General features: G+C 40.0%; 1 protein-coding gene across 1 annotated transcript in view; it reads right to left on the reverse strand.

The window, feature by feature from the left end:
* Window positions 1–5,057: 5,057 nt before the first annotated feature.
* Window positions 5,058–18,409, reverse strand: part of SLC1A7 (solute carrier family 1 member 7) — a gene marked incomplete at both ends in the record, with an annotated part of 50,612 nt that continues 37,260 nt past the window's right edge. Inside the window, 4 exons of the mRNA XM_082286834.1 lie at window positions 5,058–5,294; window positions 7,386–7,485; window positions 11,402–11,536; window positions 14,657–14,851. Coding sequence (XP_082142960.1) covers window positions 5,058–5,294; window positions 7,386–7,485; window positions 11,402–11,536; window positions 14,657–14,851 — 667 coding nt within the window. The remainder of the gene's footprint in view (window positions 5,295–7,385; window positions 7,486–11,401; window positions 11,537–14,656; window positions 14,852–18,409) is intronic.

Consider the following 18,409-nt stretch of genomic DNA (forward strand, 5'->3'; position numbering starts at 1 on the left):
AAAGCAAACCCTGCATTCTTGTGGTCACTTGACAATGAGATCACATGGGAAGGCTGAGTGAATTACGAACCTGACCTTAAGTAGTGACCACCCTTCCTGTTCTATTGATCTCATCCATCTGGGGTTTTGTGGGACAAACCTTCTTATAAATTCCAGGAATATCAATCAGTGTGCTCCAAAGTAGTTAGTGAAGAATGTAATCTGAGTGTCTCTTGTCTCCTTAGTTGTAAGTGAAATCACGAGCTAAACTAAGAATTTTAATACGTGTTTCATTTTCAGCTCAGCCCTTAGTGAATGGGTGCATTAAATTTGTCTATTCTGGGGCCTCTTTTCCAAATGCAGCAAAGTCAGATACTTATTATTGCAAAAAGCTGTGCTCTCCCACTGCACGTTAGGCAACAGTAGCGTCCCAATAGAAAAACCTTTGTTGCTTTTTCTCTTCGCTGTACTTAGTCCTCAGCTGGGGGGCTGTGATCTCAGTCGGCTTAGTGCCTGCAAGGGAAAGCCAGCAATTGCTCATTGCCTCTGTGTCTGTAGTGACAGAGCTGCTCTTGCTGTAAAAACACACCTGGGTGCTCAGCAGAGACACGGACACGGGAGTGCTTAGCGTTGGGCAAGATCAAAGGCAGCCTGAGCTTTCCACATTCAGTTCATTTCCCAGGTTACACATTTTGCTTGCACACATCAACCACCTTCTGCTAATAGTTACCTCATTTTTATGGAAAGCACAGAAAGGAGTGAGGTAATTTCCAAGATTATCCATCTGGCTTGAAGATGAAGCTTTCTCTCTGCTTTGAAAATGTTACAAATCAGTTTGCTGTTGTTAAAAATTGACTAAAATTAATGTTTATTGTTGAATTGAAAGCAAGACCTCATCAAATGGGGGTGTTAGAGAGTTCCTGTATTTTCTAAGAGCTTTAGAATTGCTGGTATAGCAGGGTGGGCATCTCCAATTTAATGTTTTGACTATTTAGATCATCTTATTTGTATGTTAGGATTCATATTCAGGTGGCACAAATAAACTTGGCTGCAATTAAATCATTTAAGTGGAATCAGTTAAGACTAGCAGAGCACATGAGTAACCGTATTAGTTCTATAAACTTCCGTATTTGGGTTGGCCGCCAAAAGCTCTTGGGAGTTGGTGGGATGTGTAAGTGCTCTGGTTGTGTCTCTTTCTCTCAGTTGTAATAGTTGCACAAGGATTTATTACAGCAATTCAACACTGCTAAACTTCCTTGGCATTGGCAAAATCCTCAGGAACCTGTTTTAATATGTCTTTAATGATGTTTTATGCCACAACAATCTGCAGCAGCTTCTTTCCTCTCAGTAGAATCTTCAGAGCAAAGGAGTTGCAAATTAACGAGCATAAAACAACTGCCTCTGATAAGTATGTGCTAATTTGTTTTGCTTCCCAAATTATTTCTTCTATAGTTATACAATGTTATTTCTTCTATAGTTATACAATGCACCACCCTTCTTAATTATCTTCTTTCCTTCCTCAAGACTCTTCCCCAGTGTGCCTTGAGTATACTTCAATTGGCTACATTCCCTTTCTGATTAGCAGGGAGAGAAATAGGATTGAATGTTGCCAGTTAAGAAATATGTTCTTTCCACATATGCTTGAAATTATACCATGCAAACTGTTGTAATAAGTGATTGACTGGTCGATTGATTGATTTTTTTAATACAAATTCTTTGAGACTATAAAGGTCACATGTTTGTTTTTATGCTCTGAAAATAGGAGAAACATATTTACCAACACAAAGCTTGCACTTTAACTTGATAATCAACAGCTTTGTTATTTTTGTTGGAAGGAAGTGTGATTATAACTGGAAAATATGAACAGATCCATGCATACAAATATGGAACCTACTGCTAGTCTAATTGCACTGTGCATCAAGATGCTTGACAACACACACCATGAGACACAGAAGATAGTTAAATGGAGGAAAACTTACCATAGAAATTATCATAACTTCAGTGTTCACCTCTCCCCAGCTAACAGTGGTATTTTGTGTTCAGTACCGAATGACTGCTGTAGCAGTCAGGTGCTCCAAACAAGGTCACAATACACTAAGCAAAACATATTTACCAGAACCAAGACACAAAGTGCCTTAGGCCTCTAGTTACCAGGATTTCATACGACAAATGAAAAAGGCCAGGTGAGAAACAGGACCATTGCCTTCCTCCCAGCTGAATGGGAGGCACATAATGGTGTAAACCCCAAGTTTTAAAGATCCAAACACTACAGTGTAGAAAACATAATGGATTTCTAGTTTGCAAAGCAGATCTGGACACTCTCTGAATAGGATTTGAATGCAAAAAGCAGATTTTAAACCAGCCTGTTGATTCCATAAAAATACGGCTCTGCGCATGAGATTCCTGCCTTACCTACTTGCTGGAGCATAATGGGCAAAATTGTGATTTTCATTGTTGTGTAGGACTTGAGCAGCACAACTGACCACGGGTCTTTGGTGTTTTATCTCATTTGAAGTTCTCCTTACAGAAGCTGCTTAAGCACCAGAGTTGACTTAGAGCTCTTGAGCCATGACTCCACTGAAGAGTGTCACATCAAGTAAACTGTCTCAGGCAAGGGGCAAAAGGATTTGCACTTTGTAGTTAGCCAGAGATTGTATGTGGCTGGGGAAGAAGGTGGTGGTAAGGCTAGGAGCACTTTCTGCTTGGCACAGTGGCATGGTGTGTGGGCAGACTCTCCAAAACCACTTAGTCTGGAACTACTTGTTCCAAATCTTGGATCTACTTGGCCTCTTTCTTCATTATTTTTATCTATGCAAAGTGATTGTAAACTGATAGATGACTGGCAGGATTATACTATCACTTCAGGTAGCTGTAATTGACTGGGTGAAGCTGAAACTTTTCGTAGTGTTTTCTTTCTAGGCAAAGTTGGCATGCAGAGATCCTGCCCTGTCGATGTGCCCTTACCCTTTTTCATCCCTGGCTGCTTGATCTTGTCCCTGTATCACCCCTTCACTTGTGTTGACACAACTGTCTGTTAGGACTATGCTAAAAACATATGTGAACTGGTTTGAATTAAAATTACTTCTCATCTGGTTCTTTGTCTGGCCTCATAAATAACTGGGTCTGTACAGCTGGGAAAGGAGGGGAGGCAGTGCAGGCAGGAATGGGCAGCTGGGGAAGAATGAGGGGGGCCTCCTGGAACTGCCAGTGCTGCTCAGATGAAAAGTATCAGATGTTATGTTTGTCAGTCAGTGTTTCTGCCTGTTCAGAGAGGCACAGATCAGCCTCAGCTCTCCCCAGTCACTCATTCTAACGACACTCTGCAGAGCAGGTCCTTTACAGGAATTGTTCTGGAGCAAATTGCTCTGAATCATTTCAGTTTTTCCCTATTCTTTGTGTTTTGAGTTTATTGTTTTCACTCTAGAGTCAAATCAGGAAAATAGTTACCAACTGTACATAGTTTCAAATTAATACATAATTTCTGAGGAACTACAGACAAAGAAGACTTATGTGTGTTCTTTCTGGCTTTACTACTTGATAATTAAACTACCTATACTGCCATGCTCTGAGGCAACTAATTAGTGCCTGACATAAGAAATAGTCTGAACAGGAGCCCTCAAAGAAGAGGTGAACATGTACATCTCAGGAAAAGCTACTAATAATGAATGAATGATACACTGAATCTGCAATGAACTAATGCATGAAGCACTTCTGCTTCTGGTTAATGCAGAAATTGTCCTTTTTGACTGGGTTATTTTTTTCCTACAGATGAGAAGAGCATATTAAAATACCAGGCACATGGTATCTCAAGCTGCTGTGTCACAAGTAGCTAAATATAATATGTCAAGTGTATTGGTATGAGCTGGTATGTAATCTCTGGATCAAATCCCAGTTTTTCAAAAGGTCTCCTCACTTCCACTCTCTATTTTAGCAGAGACATAAGAAGACACTAAGAGTAGAAGAGCACAGACAGCCTGTTTTTAAATGGCAGGTTTATTAAAAATGTTCTCTATCACAAACACTGGAAACATATGCAGCAGATTTTACTGTAAGTGAAAGATTCAGTGGATAGTGGAAAGGAAGTAACTGTCAACTGAATGATGAGAAATAACGAGGCAGTTACCACAGCAAACTCCTCACAAAATCCCATTATAACTCAGCATCCTCGGGTTCCAGTTCGTGTTCAGTCTGCCCTTAGGACGCAGCACATGGTTCATGAGCTTGAGCTTTGAGTTTATACATATTTACAGTAGAACAACCTATAGGTTACAGGAGAGGACACATTAGCACCAGTGCTTATGGATTAGGGCTCACATTGCCTCTGCCACTGCATGTGCATGGAACTGACTTTACTGAAGAGTTAGGTTAAAAAAAGGTTAATAAATCTGGCACTTGGAAGGCAAACTGTGCTCTGACATGACCTAGGAGTTCTTTGTGTTAGGTATCACACTTGACTGCCTGTCTCTGAAGGCTGCCCATCACAATTACCTTAATGCCCTTTCTTGCACAAATGCACACTTCACTTCCCCTCTGCTTGGATTGTTATTTAGGAATAGATGTAACCCCTTGAGATCAAGAAATCAGTGTGATTTTCTTACTGCTGGTCTAAAACTAAGCACAAACTATATTTAGCGAATATTAGACAAAATTAGTATCTTTAGCAATTTTGGTGAAACATGATCACATAGCAAAAATTCTACAGTGTTTGTAATTACTGAGATTCACAAAAAAAAAGGCTTTGGTTAGAAAATCAAAAAGGGTCAAATAAAAAAAAAGCTTTTAAAAAAAAGAAGCCAAAGGAGTGTCAAATACTATATTGAAGTCAGTGAGTGCAGAATAAAACAGTAGTAGTCCATTAGTTAATTTTTCAGTAGTAAAATCTTCCACCTAAATAAGCCCATGTCTCTTGCAAGCTGTGTGTCTTTCTTGACGTTCACAGCTGGTCTCCAGGTTCCAGTACAAGCAGGGTGGGGATAATTCCACATTTTCCTGTTCAAGGCAAAGAGTCCTTCTTCCAGCTGTGAGGTAGAGATTGGGTATCAGGTCACTGGGGTGTGAGATATCTCTGAGTGTAGCAGTCACACATTTGTTTCTAGTTCATTTATTTCAATAGTGCAGTGGTCTTTACTGTTGGATTTCTTAGTGTGATTCTCCACTGGACTTTCTTCTTGCTCCACTTGTACGGGTATATGGTGCTGCAACCCTTTCACTGTTTCTGGTCCACGAGATTCATTCATGGTCTTCACACAACCATTTCTCTGGTAAGCCACAATCTGATGGATGTTAATAGGCTTAGTTTCACAGATCAATGGCACCTATGTGAAAAGCATTAAGATCTGGAATACTGCCACTGATTGCTGTATACAACAGGAAGGGAATTTTTACTTGGAAAGCCTCTGGGCTGCTTTACATTCACCAGGATTATCTAGAGCCTCCATAGACTTCCAGAAGCTGTTTCTCATATACTCTAAGGCATCTTTGCACACCATGTGCATGAAGTGAAGGAGTCTGTGTGAAAACGCAAATTCTGTCACAACTCTAATTTGACTTACACTCATGGTAACAGCTGCTTGCCATTGGTAAAGTGTTATAAGTAGGGTAAATAGAGACCAGAATTCCAGGGCTCACTTCAAAAGGTAGACTCTCAATGGCCACTGTGCTGAGCTCTGGGCAGTGCTTGCTCTTGGGTGTAATTAAATAAACCATTTGTTGTTGCCTTATGCCTTTCTTCTAACACAGTAAACCAACACCTGTCTCTTCAGTTTGCACTGCTTTGAAAGAAATAAAGGGGATTTTATTAACTGAGTCAAAAGTTAAATATTGAAATGTTCTTTAAATCAAACCAGATTCTGATGGGGAAAGTAAGACGTAAATACTGGCAGAGAAAAGAGGTGGGCTTGCAGCTGAGAAAATATGGCCTTTGGGTATACATTACTAACTGCACAAATTATGCAGCCAAAATGTATGGCAGACTAGCAGTATATTTCAATACCATTACAGAGCATGATTCAAAGAAAAATCTCATCACAGATGACTAAATAATCCCTCAGGAGGGATTTTATATTACTGAGACATCTCTTCTTAAGTTCTGACTGAGTTCTAAATAGAGCAGTGAAATGTCAGGAGGCCTGTGTTATGCAGGAGCTCAGCCTACACTTCTGGCTTCGTAATGGATGATGTACCTTACCCATAGGTTGTATTTTAGGGGTTTTGTAGGTAGCTGCATATGTAGCCCATGTAGTCAGGCCTAATCCTGTCATCAGTAATTACTGCAGGTGCTAAGTACCTCAGAGGACACCGCTTGTCTTTCTACATACAACTTGAAAGAGCAGGAATTTTAAGTGAATGTTGCAGGAAGGCATGTGAATGGAATTGACCAGAAAGATTGTAGAATGAGAGAAATAATGATGGGAACAAAACTTTGCTATCTGTGTGGAATACTATAGATGATGCACAGAAATGAAACATGCCTTGTGAAAATTAGTCCTGATGAAGAAATGTTCCTGCCTGAACTATTCTGTTTTTGTGGAAGAAAGGTAATGAGAGTCCACCATGAGCTGAAATGGTTGGAGATTAGCACCTCCAAATCTGATGGGCTCATGGAATTAGGAACCTCCTTTGTCAAGGATTGAAGGAAGGACATGAGGACCTCCTGTTATAAGGAAAGACTTAGTGATGCATGCCAAAGATGAAGGAGAAAATGCATAGGAGTGGAAGGAGGCAGGGGCAGAATACAGAGGTATGTGTGCTGTATGAAATAAGATACAGAGGAGGTAAAACAGAGATGTAAGGAGGGGCTTGTATTAAATGTAGAAGGCATGAAGATGTCTGAGAATGAAATCTAGAATGGAGTCATGTGCTTGTGCTAGTCTGGAAAGAAAATTATTGCAAGGGTGGCTTCAGATTATGCTGACTCTGGGGCTTGCAACGCCCAGGGTAGTTGCTTTTGTGGTGAGCACATTGATTATGCATGTACACACTCATAGATACCTTTACCTCCCCCTACACACAGGGAGTCAAGGACATTTGTCACTCTGCTCTGTTGCTGGTCACACTTCGAGGACAAATTACTGGCCAGTCAGGACCTGGGTGCTGAGTGTGGCACTCACAGTCCCAGCATCTTGTGCATTGCAGGACAGCGCAGCTACTTCTGCTCCCATCCCCAGTGTGCCAGACACAGCTGGCTGGCAAGCCCTGAACTCCAGTGGCTTTTCACATGACCTCATGGAAAAACATCCCTCCACCCCATGTGCTAAGAAGCACATTGCCCAATTCTGTCCTCTCTGAAACACCTTTTATACACTGGAGGAACCAAATGTGGGAGCTCACAGGTTCTTTGCCATAATCCAGCACACCCTGGCACACCCTGGCACACCCTGGCACACCCTGGCTCACAGTGTGGTTACCTCATCACCATCCTTGATAAACTCCTTCCGGCAGATGTGGGCCATGATCCCAGCAGCCAGCGCGTCCCCCAGGACATTGATCATTGTTCTAAACCTGTCTCTGGAAAATGAAACAGTCATTGTAAGTTGTTGGCTCCTTGGGTACATTCCTGTGCCTCCATCAGCTGTTAATTATGGCTGAAGGACAGTTTTGCTGTTTTTATGAGCTAAAATGTTTAGAAATTTTAAGAAGTTTGGTATCAGGCATCCATTAGTTATTGAGCAGCTCAGTGGGGTTTTCCAGTCTTTTCTGAGCTTGGTGTGCTGTGCTGCCACACACTTTATTGTGTAACAGCTAAGTGGAGCAGCTGTGTCCTCCTAGAGAGGTGAGCTGATTCAGCACTGAAAAGGTGGAACAGCATATCACAGCTGCATCTCTGTCCCAGTTTATCTGTTAAGGTCTGGCAGTATGGCCTGATTTGGAGACTGGTGCTCCAACTGTCTGAATTCAATGAAAGCAGAGGTCAGCCAGCACAACCAGTACCTTGTATTAGTGATCATGGTACCAACCTCAGCAACCAAAGTGCTATTAAGATCATTGTATTGGTAGAATGGGCAGGATACAACCAAAAAAATTCAGAAGATTGCTATGTAACTACACTCACAAACCAAGCAACCACTGACCATATTTAAATAATATTAATTCCTGTAAAACCTGTGGTGACTTTGCCTCTTATGCTAGCTGTGCAGTAGCTCTTAAAGATTCTTCATTTTCAGTTACCTTTTCCAATTTAAATTTGTATGCTTGACAGTAGTTTGTATTTAATATAGTTTATTATAGTTTAACTATTTTTCATTTATTCACTTATGCGATTTCTTCCCTGTTTACATCTTCTGCACACTGTCTAGAAAATAAATCTGTTAAAATACAGACTGTAAATAGAGAAAAGTAACTGGCTGTCAAAGACAAGTGTTACACTTGAATCATCCTGGTACCTATTAGTTAAAATTGATGAGATTTCAAATAGATGATATAGCATCTAAGCCTGAAATAAATTACATATTTTCCAAGAAAAACATATACATCTGAAAACTCTGTCATATTAGTAACTTAATTTATAAAGGTAGGTTATAAAACAGAGGTTCAGGAATCTCCAGATGTCTGGCTTATTAAAGCCAGTGACGGTCCAATATCAACACTGCCCAGATTTCTGATCCTGTGTCTTAATATAGAAAAGAACTGGAACTCTGTGCTGAGGTGGTTTTTTTCAGATATTTTAGGCAGGTACTCAGTGCATATAAATGTTTATGCAGTTGCTTAAATATCATGAAAGTTCCTGCATGAAAGCTTATTTGTGTGTGGAATTACCCAAATTGTACGTGCAACTGCAAGTAACTTCAGCAATAATATTCCACAGCCTACACCTCGACATGGTTGTTGATTCCAGGACCCAGTCCTACACTTGTTTGCTCAATCAATTTTTTAAATTCCTGCTGTTGTGATTTTGGGTTTTGCCTTGAAGAAAATTTCCTTGAAGAACACGTTAAACAGGGGAAAAGAGCAGTTACAGCACATACTGATAGAAGTTCCTGTTACACACTGACTTTTTTCCTTGCTTGATTATCAAATAGTAATTCTTGGAAAGATATTCAGTGTTGTGAATTTTGGATTGCGCAACAACTCAGCTATGGTAGAGAAGAAGCTGTTTGAGCAATGCTGAAGAGCTTGCACTCCCTTTTGAACTCTGATTAGTATAATTTCTAAAGATGGGACTTTTCAGTGCTCCACACTGAAACTCTTAAGAAAAGGGACTGCCTGGCATATTGTTGGACCAGTTGTGTTCCATGTTCTGAGTGTATGGAGCAGTCTGCACTATGCATGAGTCGAACCACAGCACGCACCACTGACATTTCACCGCTGAGAGGCCACCGTACTGCTGGTGGCGTTTGTCTCCATGCAAACTTGTCAGGTATCAGGTGTTGCAGTGGTATTTGAGCTGTAGATGATATTATTAAAGATGCAAAACTTTTACCTCATGTTTTATGAGCTGGGAAACGTTTTGATTTTCTTCTTTATGTCTCTAAGCACTAGCTAAAGGTGTGAAGGTCACATACATGTTATGGCTACCTAAGAGAGTTTTAATACCTGCAGTGCATTGTAATGGGCATTTCAGTCTCGTGAGATCATCTAACCAGCCTTCTTTAAGCATCCTTCATACTCCAATACTTCCAAAACTAATACTGAAAATATTCATCGTGTCAACCATGTTGACACTTTGCATCTGCAGGCTCTTGAAACCACCAAGTGCCAAAATACAGAAATACACTTTTGGTTTGAAAGGTCATCTGCAAAAGACAGAAAATTGTGTCTGTTCCTTACTCACTTTTTAATACCATCTGGAGCTATAGCCTGAAAAGTTTTTTCTCTGTTGTTTTGAAAAGTTGTGTAAGACAAAAAGAAGCATAATTCCTATATACGCTGGAAGGCTTACTGGAAAAACAATGAAATGTTGATGTTGCAAGAGCTGGGCAAAAACTGAGCAATATAGAGGGGAAAGGCTTTTGTAATACAGTCTTAAAATATTCATACAACACAAGATTTATGGCTCCTATTAACGCTAATAATAATAATATTCTATTACACTGAACAGGAAATACTTTTTCTCACAATTCTTTGTACAAGAAAATAGGTAGCTAAAAGTTGAATAAAATAGGGATATATAACAGAATGGACTTGTAACACATTTTTACCCAGAACCTTGATGTAATGAAACTCCCTGTATTAAAGGAGATATATTTTATATAGCTCAAATAAAAATAATTTGGACATTTCCTTGTGTATGCATATGCTATTAAGCAGTTAATTGACATGCTAATGGGCTAGGGGCCAGTATTTCATGATTCATCTTCCTAGACTATTCAAAATTGATTGATTCATCAGCATTTACATAAAAGTTGAGAGTTCAAATAAACCACTCCTTACAAATTTTTAAAGTGGCTCTTCTCATGGGTGGTACAAATCCCTTTCTTCCCAAGTGTGTTAAGTTTCAGCCCCTGCCTATGCTGTTAAATCCCCTGTGATTAGGGATGCAGCAAAGTGCCCTCACTACAGAACGGCTGCACTTGCAAAACTGGGGGCTGCAAGCAGCTGCTCCCTATTTAGCACTGAAATCAGAGAGCACAGAATTGCATCAGGATCCATGGTGAAAGGAAGGCATTATTAGTGCCAACACTCAGGCTGACTGTATTGGGGTTGCAGTAGCAGTAGCTGTACACAGCACACACCATCACTGGGCTGTCATGGCTCTTGTGGGTGGAGGGATGGCAGTGATACTTGCTGGCTTCAGCAGTGGCTCAGGCCTCTAGCAGAGTGCTTCACTATGCTGAGATGGTGGCTTTGAAATGTCAGTGAACTGATAAGCAGAGTGCAGGCAAACCATGTTTCCTAGGGATGTTGGCCCCTTATCCTTGTCCAAGGCAAGGTGCCAGAATTGCACCTTAAGCACATTTGTCTGGCCCAACCTTCAAACTTGTCTTGAAGATCATCATCCAGCCTAGCTAGGTGCAGCCACTTCCATTGCCTGACTATCCTTCTAGAAAAAAAATATTTCTTAAGTTTTTTTGGGATCTGACTTGAGGTAGGTACTTTGTTCTATTTCTTCATCCTCCCTCCCTGTGAATGTGAAGATTGATCAATGTCCTCTTCTGGACAATCTTATCTTTGTAAAAAGCTGCTGTGGTGACCTTTTCAGCCTGCTCTGGTTTTAGACTAAAAGGACTCCACTTCTTCAGCCTTTCCATGCCAGAGGTATTTGCCAAACTTATCTAGACTCTCTCATTTGTCTGTCTTTTTCAATATAATGTCCACATCAGCAGAATTTTTAATTTGAGGCCACATTAACACCATTTCAAATTACATAATCACTTCCTATGCCTTTTATAGATTTGTATTATATGTACTACTGTACCCCTGGAGACCATTTGTCTTTTTAGCAAAGTTGCCACCATGGAAAGCTCAAGAGCTTTGTGTTACTTACAGTGCCCAGTCGACGGCAATAATCAACGTGATGTCGTCTGTCGGGAGCCCCACCGAGGTGAGAACAATGACCATTGTCACCAGACCAGCTTGTGGGATGCCTGCAGCACCTATGCTGGCAGCTGTTGCTGTGATACTTTAACAAAGAAAGAAAGGAATAAGCTTTACTTTCTGCAAGAAACCATACCATGTTTCTAAACCATTCTCTTTCTTACACAAGCCACTGCACGGAAGTGCCAGTGTTTTGTGGACAGAATGCAGGTGAGACAACAAGAACAGGCTAAACTGCCCAGGGCTGAATTGTCATCCTGAGCCTTTGCAGCCTTGGCATTGGTGGGGCAGTTTCAGTTCTCTCGCAGTATCAAAGTTGCAGAGCAGAGGAGCCAGCCAGGCTGTGGGCTTCTCTGAGTTAGGCCAGCTTCTCAAGGATCACAGCACCACCCAGCGCTGTGTGCCAGGAGTCTGCCAGCCCCACTCATTGCTGCTTCTCCTTGGCAGCCGAGCTCCCAGCAGACACCTTTGAGTCACCTCAGGCAGCTCCTGTGCCTGGCAAATACGCAGCTGGCCCTGCCTGGGGCCTTTCCTGTCAATCCATCTCAAGGGCTAGGCCAAGGGTAAAGAGGCTGGGCCAGGGGTGAAGCCCTTGCACAGCACATGGCTTTGCATACTTGGATCTGAATATGAAGCAAGCGTGAATATGACTGTACAGCTTCAGTTTCTGGAAAGTATTTTTACTTGACCTTCATATGATTTTTTTAGCCAGGCAAGCAGAAATGAATGGGAGACAAGGGCAAGAGTAGACCTGGCAGGCTTAACATTTTTTTCATAATGTTATTTTTAAGGGAGGGATGTAATTCCTTTTTCCAGGAGTTAAAGTGACTGGATATATTCATTTCCACCCAACTAGCAACTTGCAAGGGCTAGCCATCTAGCAGAAAGACAAAAAACCAAATGTTGACAGTTTTAAAAGGATGACAGAAAGCATTTACACTGATAATCTTCTGCATTCATCAGTCAAGAATGTCAGAGCTTTTGGCAAGCAGTTAAGCCTCATTAACCTCCTGTGGAAAATGAGGATAACGGTATTCACCCCTATGGAAACTGAAACACAGGGATATCCAGTCCCTTGCTTACAGCTGTACTGTGTACCAGTACAGCAGCAGCAGTATTTCTAACTAGAGCCCTTTTCTGCAATAAAAAAGTACATTAGCATGTGGGTGTGTTGGGGAAGGAGAAAGACTTAAAACTACATTTTGCAAAAGTTAACTTGTGTAGCATCCTAATAACATTGTAATAGAGCACAGGTAGGAAAGGACAGAAGCTCAGTAGCTGAGTAACAGATAGGTATAATGAACATTAAAAGGCTCTCCAGTTAGTGCTGGACTGCTTCTGCCTCTTAAATCAGGCCACAAAGTCTCAGGACTTAATTGGGATCAAAACCAGGACTGTTTAACTAAGATTTTACAAGCAAACTCATGTGCTATTCCATTCCATCTTCACCTTAATGTAGATGTTTCTTTCTGTAAGATGCTCAGTTGATGGAAATATGATCTTTACCCTCTTTCTCTGCTACATCAATGTTTGCATTGATAGAAACTGCCAACCTGGATTTTACAAACAGTGAGCAAAGTAGACTGAGTATTTGTCTAACAATTTTTTCCTTCTGGCAAAAATATCCTGGCATTCAGAATTATTTGAATTTTAAATCTCCAGGTCCTAAAGTATCAAGATCTGGGGTAGGTTTGGCCTATAGAATGCAGTTAGAACTTGGATTAAGTTATTGAAGGTACTGAATCCACCATGATTTCCTGTTTAGCTTCCTCATTTGTAAGTGTTTTTACTTTTTTTCTTTTCTTGGATTTTTTCCAATCTTTACTTGCATTTTTATTCTGCTGTTTTATTTCTGTCTGGTCGTTATGTACTAGCACTTAATATAGGGAGTAAAAATAAAGAGATAAGAGAGGATTCTGCTAAGGAAAAGGTAGAGCTTACATTCTTTCCATTTACTATCACCCTTCTTCTCCTTAATTTTAAAAATTACTATTCTTTACTTCAAAGTGTGTGTAATGTCTGCTCATGCTCTGGGCCATATTTTAGCATCACATGCTAAAAAAATCTCAAAATTCCAAATCACAAAAGACTAAATTTTAGCACAGACTCATTCCAACAGTTTTCAAAGAGAGTGCAAGCCTGAAGCAAGAGCTCATATGGGCACAATTTATTTCTTCTTTTTGTAGTCCAACCAGGTCTTGCCAGAAGCCCATTAGCAAACCTCAGCTGTCATCTGAGGTTTCAGGACTCTCCTCTTGTCATGAAGGTTCTTGGGTCCAGCAGAAGATGGGCAAGGCCCAGCAATGTAAATGGGGCAGTGGTGAGGTCAGTGGGTGGGTAGTTAAGCAGATCTCAAATATATTGCACAAAGCTCTGACTATGAGGAATGTTTTTATAATCATTTGTTCCCTGCTGGAAACCTGCAGGTTTCAGTCCCTGAGGCATTCTTTGGCAGTCACTGGAGTTATTCTGGCAGTAATTGTTCAGCTGGATCTTCTAGTCTTTTGGATCCATTACAGGCCTTTCAAGGATGGAGTACACAGCTATAATAATCTCTACCCACGGAGAGCATGGTTGTTTATGAAGTTTTCTTCTTTATCAAGCAGAAGAGAAGACAATTAAAAAACATCTGAGTGATCTGACATCTTCATGAAAACCTACCCTGATAGTAGCATCTGTCCTCCTTCCCTCTTCCCCTTAATCCTGCAAGAGCTTCCTGGCATACACTATTCCCCGTTACTTGATCTAAGACTTCCAGTTTTGCAACTTTTTAACCTTTTCCTTTCACTTAAAGATGCAAATCAGACTTGAAAACAATTGTGAAGTTTGAAATAGTGTTTTAAACACCAATAATAATAAAATGTTCCAATTCTAGAAGTGATCAATGGGTTGCCTAAATGCAAAAATTACAGTTATCCTCAAACAGAAGCACATTTCCTGGTGTCTACATACATCTATTGAACAGGACCAGGACAATTTCTCTTTGCGCAATCCTGATCTCTGCATTGCTTGGAAACACCCCTTCCATGAGGGATGCATCCTTTGATAACAGCAAACATGAGTTTTGTTCTTAACATCGCTACATACAAGAGTTGTGCCTCAGACTCAACAAGGTGATGATCCTGTTGGGTCCCTTCCAACTCAGCAGATTTTATGATTCTATGCAGACAAGCAAATCCCAGCACATGGAATTTGTGCTTTGTACCTTATGGTAATAATCTGCCCAAAGTCCAGCTCGTAATTGTTCACTTGGGCGATGAAGATGGCGGCCACCGCCTCGTACAGCGCTGTCCCGTCCATGTTGATGGTGGCTCCCACGGGCAGCACGAACCGCGCAATCCTCCTGTCCACGTGGTTGTTCTCCAGCAAGCACTTGAAAGTGATAGGCAAAGTGGCCGAGCTGCAGAACAGCACAGAAGCACACATTGGGTTATTTTTGTTTCTGGGGAATTAATAAATTGTACCAAACCTTGTCTAGGCAGGGGAAATTCTACACAACCATCTGAGCACTGCTTCTCATTCCTTGCTCTGCATGTGACTCACTTACCGGGACCGTGCTCCTCCTGAGGGAGGCTATGGACAGTTACATGTATAAATGTTGGAGTTAGTGCTAATTTTGCTCCCAAAAATTAAAAATATTTTTCTCTCTTTCCCTGTTTCAGAAGAAAAGGGACAGAAATCCCACAGAGGCAGTGTTGTACACTCAAATGGAAGAAAAGGGAACAACACCCTGTGCAGCTTACTACTAAAACCTCTGAAAACTTTTGTACACTCATGGTTTCTAAAAATGTTTCCTTCCAGGCCTACCTCATATGTAAACAATTTTTTATTTCTGCAAGGGGTTAGACAAAGATCTTTTCAACAGCTGCCTGAAAATAAAAATTGCAGACAAAATGTCTGTATTTAGGAATATAAAATCCCATTTTCTCCCTGGGACAGATCTACCCACGTCCCTTGTGTGATCATATACCAACCACATAATTGCAGGTCATATAGTAATGTGTACATATGTAAATGAGACATATGTGTGTGGAATATAATGGAATTGTATAAGACCATTTGACAGGTGCTTATTTTAAGTTGATCCCTTCAAAACTCTAACTCACAATTTCATACCCTAAAAAATATTTCCAAGTTTTGTTTTCCTTGACCAAGACAATTAACGAAATACTATATGGTCAGAAATGTTCTCATTTTCAATAAAAGGCACACATTTTTAAGTAGTAACACATCGAAATGTGTTTATTCATATATTTTATCAGCTTTTTGGTACACATTCTGCGTTTTATCAAGTGGTCACATTCACTGATATGTCATGAGTAATGAAACTGTATTCAGGTGAGTGAGGGGGATTTTTAATGGCACATCAGTTTTTATGGAAAATAAGTAACACCACTGAAGAAAAAAAACAAATGGCAAAATATTTTCCTTGTTATTATACCAATTTTAATACACTGCTCAGTATCTGAGACTATTTAAATGTAATATAGTAAACTCCTTCAAAATTATTCCAGAGTTACCTCTAAAAAAGATAGTTATAGGGGAAATATTGGTATGGTGACACTGTGGTCTTCAGTGTCCTGTTCTCATATGATTTACATGCTCTTAGACAGGAAATCCAGGTGTCTTTCCCCGGGTTTGGCAGTCAGATTGCTCTGTCACTGTGTGTTGTGACCCTCACATCACAATGTGGCTCCAGTACCTAAACCTTGTAATGATCATTATCTGTTCTTAATTGAAGATAACACATTGGATCTGCAAATTCTTTCTCAGTTGTTGCAAATGTCCTATAAAAGCACAGAGGGATTCAAAAAACTCTAAAATCACAACCCCAAGCTTGCAGGAATACATAAGCAAAATGTTTCCATGAGTAGGAGTTGTCATTTTGTATTTGCAAGCTGTTGTTCGAGGAAAGTGTTTGGAAAGGAAAAGCAGCTTCCTGCCATGGAAACACAAAACAAAAAAGACAAGGCTATGTTTTCATTATGATATCTCTCTTTTCTGTAATTTCATGAAGTCTGACTGCTGAATGATTTACTACAAACTGCCAGTCACTGCCTGAAAATCCAGACAGAAATCTTTCTCTAAGTATCTAAATATGCTGGAAAGGCAAGAGAGCAATGGGAATCTGATTACCTCCCGTAACTGGGGTATATTAAACTTTTAATTCAGGCAGTCCTAGTATTTAATCAATACTTACTTTGAAAAACAAACATAGCAAAGCATAACCCCATAATCCCCAGGCTGCACATGAGATGTCATTTTTCTCTTGGGCATGTCTGTCATTTTTCACACAGCTATTTGTGAATGACTGAAATTCTGTGTTGTGTTTACCATAAAATGTTCATAAAAGAAGAGGATAAGGCTGTGGCTCACAAATAATGTAGAACTGAAAGCCCTGGAATAGCTGCAACTAGAAGCAGACTCAGTAGCATTTCTAGATGTTCTGACTAGCAGCTTGGCCAAGAAACAATTATTTAACTTATTATTCATTGTCTCCCTTTTCTGCAGCTACTCAGTTTTGGAGAGTTACTTGTTTTTAAAGACCGTCTTCCCTCAGACATTTGGCTTTTCTGTAACAAATCCCTGCCTAATTTCTCTGGGGGGAAAAGAGGACAAAAAGGTGATCTTACAAGTCCTTTCCACGTTGCCCACACTCTGATATACCGAAATATTAAACCTAAGTGTCTGCCTGTTCTGAAGGCAGAGAGCTGAGCTGTCAAATATGCGAATTTTAACTGACTGACGTATTCCAATTTGGTTGAGATGTGAAAAAGATTATGCAAAACAATCTCTTAATACCAATGGCACAACCAGCAAAATCCCCATCTATTTCCTTTGTTGTAAATAGATTTTGTGATACTGTTTTTGCAAGAATTCAAGTTTTAAACTTGTGCACTATCTCACAGAGTCAGGTGTGTCTTTCATTTGAATTTTATGCTGACTGAAGTAAAATTTCTAAGGCACATAACAGATTGGCTGGGTTGTTTGTTAAATATAAAATAAAAAAGAAAACAGGCAGAATGTAAGTGCAATGATGATGAAAAACATGCAAGATATAGAAAGGAAGCAAATTTCCAGGTCTTGGATTCCTCTACTTTCTTAGCACAGGCTACTTTACATCCCTGATTACCCTTTCAGCACCTTTTTCATATAAATGAACTTTTCCTGAATACAGGTGACAGAAGTTATGTGGAGTATCCTAGGAGAGGTTGTCTTGTTCAATGATGGTTCATTTTTACTCATAATGTATCATCTGGCACATACCAGAAAAGTATGTCATATTCAAGGCTTTGGCTATTGGTGACTCTCAGGAGGCAAAGGAGAAAAGCTCCTACTGTAATTTTGGAGTAATATTAATATATAATTTCAATATTATAAAAAACATTATCAAATAAATAATTTGTCTCGTTTGTCTTTCAGGTTGAATTAGGTGAAGTTTTTTCTTGAAAGCTACTTTTATCTAGTATTAGACAGTGGAGCAGTAACATTAAAGCCTGACATTTAATATTTATTAGGAGGAAAAAATACTCTAAAGCACTGATTTTAATCTGTTAAGTCTTGTAAAAACTGACCCAAGGCTTTCAGCTGAGAGGTATCTTCTCCCAGCATTAACTCTGACAATTAAAAATACATTTTCAGAGTCTAATCTCAATTTTGGAATAAAATGCTGTAGCTGCAGAGACTGAGCATAAGCTAATGCTGGCCCAGCCAAGCTTTTACTAGTGAGAGCCACAAAGACAGCCAGTCACTGTGGAAGAACAGCTGTTCAGCCTGCTCTGTTTATCTTATCATTCAAATGCATTTTGATATTTGCTCCAAAAAAATCAGCAAACTGATCTCATCTCCCCTGTCTAAATCTGCCTTTAATTTACACTGTGCAATAGCCAAGATCTTAGTGTTTCATAAGCAGCAAAAACCTTGAAAACCTCATGGTTTATAATTCATCTTCAGAGAA

Source organism: Coloeus monedula (assembly GCF_965178545.1).
Source record: "Coloeus monedula genome assembly, chromosome: 9".
Lineage (NCBI taxonomy): Eukaryota > Metazoa > Chordata > Aves > Passeriformes > Corvidae > Coloeus > Coloeus monedula.